General features: G+C 35.6%; 1 protein-coding gene across 1 annotated transcript; it reads left to right on the forward strand.

Annotated features, from left to right (window-relative positions):
* Nucleotides 1–1,236: 1,236 nt before the first annotated feature.
* LOC104229444 (putative late blight resistance protein homolog R1B-14) lies at nucleotides 1,237–3,934 on the forward strand. The gene is made up of 2 exons (XM_070165135.1): nucleotides 1,237–2,425; nucleotides 2,527–3,934. The coding sequence occupies exon 1, from the start codon at nucleotides 1,393–1,395 to the stop codon at nucleotides 2,407–2,409; it is 1,017 nt and encodes a 338-aa protein (XP_070021236.1). The 5' UTR covers nucleotides 1,237–1,392; the 3' UTR covers nucleotides 2,410–2,425; nucleotides 2,527–3,934.
* Nucleotides 3,935–5,000: the final 1,066 nt, after the last annotated feature.

Here is a 5,000-nt window from a genome sequence, read left to right on the forward strand (position 1 = left end):
AAAACAAGAGGTACCAACTCCCGATAACAAAACCTGTGGCTGATTTGTTGTGCTCGATGTAGTTGTATGCTCCCGCCCACTTCCTACCACCCTTGCTGACACTCGCCCAGGTTGCTCTCCTTAGCCAGTGCTCGTGCGCTCAACTTGTCTCCAATACTCCGAGAATTCCTGAAAACACAGAAAATACCACGACCCAAAAACCAGAAGGAGCTATCGCCGCTACCACTGATTAGCAAAGAAGCAGAGCAAAACGATTGCTCTTTTCAATTAAACAAATTGGAAAAATCAGCTAGATAAATCAAAGTAAAATCAAGTAAGAGAAAAGGATAATAACTTTGATCTGAACAAAGACACAACAGATCTGAACCAACTTCGAATAGATAATATCTTCCCTATGGAAATGGGAAAGTGGGAATTGAAGATCTGTCGGTGCTAAACCAGAGAATCCTTGAATTGCTCTGAAGAAATTCGGAAATGGGAGATCTGTGCTATATCAAGATCTGTCGGTGCTAAACAGATCTGTTGCTACTTGTGCAATAAAGATTCAAAAACAGCCGACTTCAAAACCAAATACACAAATCAAGGAAGTAAAGTTTTATGTATTTAAATTGACACAAAACAGTGCCCAAAAATCGAGAAAAGAAATGGAATGTTTTCTTGTATTTTCTGATTTTTTGATAACAATGGATTGAAATCAGTTTTTTAATAATGTGTAGCTTCACAACTCAAACAACTTTCAAAATTCCAACAAATTAAAGATTTCAGATTTCGGAAATTCAAGACCCAAAAGAGCTGCAATGGTGGTGTATCGATTTCACGGCGGCGAAATGGGGGTGGTTCGGCGGAGCCGCTGCGTGTGAGTGAGCTTTGGTCCAAAAGAAGAAGGGCAAAACTGAGATGCTTTAACTATTTTGACTTATTGTCTATTTGTCCAAACTTTTTCCAGACAAAAGCACTTTCTTTTCAAAAAAAAATATCTTTCTTTCAAAGTTAAGAAAAAAAAAAAGTGATTAGCCGAACATAAACTGTTTTTTACCAAAAATATTTTTGAAATAAGGTGATTGTAGAAATTTGGCCAAACAATCTATTAATTTGGTTAAAACTATGGCCCCGTCACCGGTCTCTGGCTCGTTCCCCCATGGGATGGTTGAGAAAGACATTTGTTGAGAAATTATAACGAAATTGCTGAAGAAATTTGATAAAGTTTGTCGGATAGTATCTATTGAGTATCTCACTCGTGACTTATCACTTTCTTCTTTACAAGCAAAAGGTTCCCTGTTAGACTTTGCCAACCAAAACAAGAAACAAATTCCTGAATTTTCATTCTACCTTCCATTTGTTCCTCATTCCACCATCAGAAAGCACATCAACTTCATCAAAACAAAGGAAGCAATGGTCGATTTTAATGAAGAGATTGAAATGCTTGTAGAGCAACTTGTGACAGGACAACGGCAATTAGATGTGATCTCAATTTTTGGAATGCCAGGACTAGGAAAAACAACTTTGGCTAAGAAGTTGTACGATCATGAAGCTATTTCAAATCGCTTCGATATTCGCTTGTGGTGTTGCTCTTCCCAATCTTATGATAAGAGAGCTCTCTTGTTTGAATTATTGGGTCATATTTGTGAGCTTGATGATATTACCAAAGTAAAAAGTGATGATGAGCTAGCTGAGAAGCTATACAGATATCTGAAGGGAAAGAGGTACCTTATTGTTGTGGATGATGTGTGGAGTTCTAATGCATGGGACGATATAAAGAGACCATTTCCAGATGATAATAAAGGAAGTAGAATTATTTTGACTACTAGACTTGAATCAATCGCCACATATGCCATGATCGATTCGAGTCCTCATCACCTTCGCTTGTTCACGGAAGAAGAAAGTTGGATGCTAATGAAGGAGAAGGTATTCAAAGAAGACAATTACTGTCCTCAAGAACTCGAGGATATAGGTAAGCAAATAGCGATAAAGTGTGGAGGATTACCCCTTGCAATTGTATTGGTAGCTGGTCTTCTTGCAAAAAATGATAAGGAAGTAGTTCACTGGCAAAAAGTAGGGGAAAGTTTGAAGTCAAAAATGCAAGGTTGTATGGATATAGTTGAATCGAGTTACCAGCACTTACCCGTTCATTTGCAAAATTGTTTTCTCTACTTTGCTTCATTTCTAGAGGGTAAAAAAGTTCCCGTTCAAAGGCTGATACGGCTATGGATTGCTGAAAACTTTGTTGAAGCCAGTACTATATCGAAGAGCTTAGAGATGGTTGCAATGGATTACTTGATGGATTTACTTAGGAGCAACCTAGTGATGGTGGCTAAAATAAATTCTTCAGGGGAGCTTAAAGCCGTACATATTCATGATCTAATACACGAATTTAGCTTGATAAAGCTAGAATTGGAAACTTTTTGCTGAGGATAAATGATCAGCTGTAAGTGAAATCAATTTAATTATGTTTCCACCTTGTTTCTGTTATCATGATAATTAATTAATGGCTTGTGGCTCTAACACATGTTCTCCTTGTTGAACCAGTATTTATATATTTCCATCATCTAAAGGTCGTTCTGGACGTCTGAATATCTTGGTAACTTCTGGACGAAATATCAACACCTTACGATTCCTTCCAAGTATAAATTATCCTTTGGTTGATTTAGATTTGGCTAAATCCTGGAAATGCCTGAGAGTATTGGATTTGAGTTTCGTAAAGCTGCATAAGACTCATGTAAATGCATTACAATTTCTGATTCATTTGAAGTACTTAGAGCTGCGGCTGTATTCTGATTACATTCCATATACAATATGCAACCTGAAGGAGCTAGAGACATTTATAGTGACCAGAATCTATCGTAATGCCTGCTTTCCAAATTCTGTTTGGGATATGACAAGCTTGAGACATTTGCATGTAAGTTGTCTATATACCTCTCAACTATTTGAGGATCTTAACAACTTAAGAACATGTTCCGATCTAGTTATTGATCCTGGAGTGTGCAACCAGAATTTTATGAAAAGATTACCCAATCTTGAAAAGCTCAGTTGCCAATTATATGGTTCAAGAACCCCTTCTAACAATTTCTTTCCTAGTTTTGACTCTCTCAGTCAATTGAAATCTCTCAAGATTGGTGTCTTTGGGGAATTGGTAGATCCCTATGGTTTTGAAGACTTTTCATAACCGTCAAACCTCAAGAAATTAACTTTAGCACGTCTTGAACTCCCCTGGAGTAGAATCTTAACCATCAGCAGATTATCCAGCCTTAAAGTTCTGAAACTAGAAAGAAATGCCTTCAAAGGGAGACAATGGGATATTAAGGATGGGGAGTTTCCTAACCTTAAAATTTTGAAATTGAAGAAACTAGGACTCTCAGAATGGACTGCCTCTGATGACTCGTTTCCCAACCTAGAGAAAGTACTAGTGCAATGGTGTTGGAACCTAGAGGAAATCCCCGACAGTTTTGGAAGCAAGTGTACAATGCAACTGATTGAGGTAAGATCATGTCACTACTCCGTTGTAAATTCTGCCCTCAAAAAACACAAATTGAGGAGATGGGGAATTCTCAATTCAAGGTCATCTTCCACAAATCGAGGAGATGGGGAATTCTGAATTCAAGCTCATCTTCCATAAATCGAGGAGATGGGGAATTCTGAATTCAAGCTCATCTTTTTTAAGTGTTAGTCAATTGTCTTGCTCAGAAGGGTTGTTCAGTTAGGCATGCAAGGCCCTCTTGTAACTGGCTTCATCTAAGAGTTTAATCTCTACCATTAGATTTGTCTAATAGAAAAGTTTTCCTTATCAGACCACCTCTTTAAGCTCAGATGTATAGAGGTAAGGATCACTTCTTTTTCCTTTTTTTTTATGTGAAATATTATTCATTTGGTGCTATCATTTTCTTTTTTTGGCCGGATTACCGCTTGTTTGGATGGTTGTTACCTATTGTATTATATCATATTGTTACTTCAAGTACAATGTTTGTTTTGAATGTTACTTAAATTTTATTGTATCGTATCGTTTAAATCGATCGTTACGTAACGACGAAAAGTGCCACTGTATGGAACGGCCGATTTGGTGTGGTCGCATCGTTTCCTTATTTTTTCCCTCATCCTGCCTTTTTAATTATTAAATAATCCTATTTTATCCTTTACCCTGTCTTTTTATATAATAATATTATTTCGTACCTTACTTTTTTTTATAATAATGCAAGTTAATTCTTAATATTGTAGGTGCATGACATCATAAAACGACGACAAACAATACAATCTATCCAAGCATTGTATATATCAAAATAATAAAGTACAATGCAATACAATACAATATAATATTATATGATACATTATGAAACGATACATGATAATAATCCAAACAAGCTGTTAGTAACTTTCACACTTTGTGAAAAAGAGGTACAGAAGAAGGGAAAGACTAGTCGTACAAGCTAATTGAGTTAACATCTTGCCGCTCAGGGGCGGACCCATCTTGACCCATATGAATCCGCTTCATCGAAAATTATATAGGTTATACTATTTTTAGTATTTTATTAGTTTTAGTGTACGTGTGTTGCACATGTTCTTCGCATCGATTAATAAAAACTAAACACAAGAAGAACAAATTAATGATAAATAGCACTTGATACTAAAAGAAAGTAAATGTCACATTTGTATTAGATATAGTTGAAGGTTCATACGCACAACACTAACCGAAAGGTCGTTCAGTCATTAATCAGTTAAATTGTACCTAATTTATAAAATAACAATAATTATGTACCTTAAAATCTAAGAGCAGTTTCAATCTTTGTTAACGTACTCCTTTGTTCTAATATTCTAGATCTTTCATTTAGGAACTGTAACTTGACCCATATTATTTATTAAACTAGTAAATTTATCCGCGCTTTCACGCGGTAGTATAAGATAATATTAATAAATTTGAAAAGGATTTATTTTTATAAATTTAATTGAGATAGAAAATGTAAAAATAAGTTCTTAATATGCATACAAATATTAATTCCTTAAACTTTATT

Source organism: Nicotiana sylvestris, chromosome 12 (assembly GCF_000393655.2).
Source record: "Nicotiana sylvestris chromosome 12, ASM39365v2, whole genome shotgun sequence".
Lineage (NCBI taxonomy): Eukaryota > Viridiplantae > Streptophyta > Magnoliopsida > Solanales > Solanaceae > Nicotiana > Nicotiana sylvestris.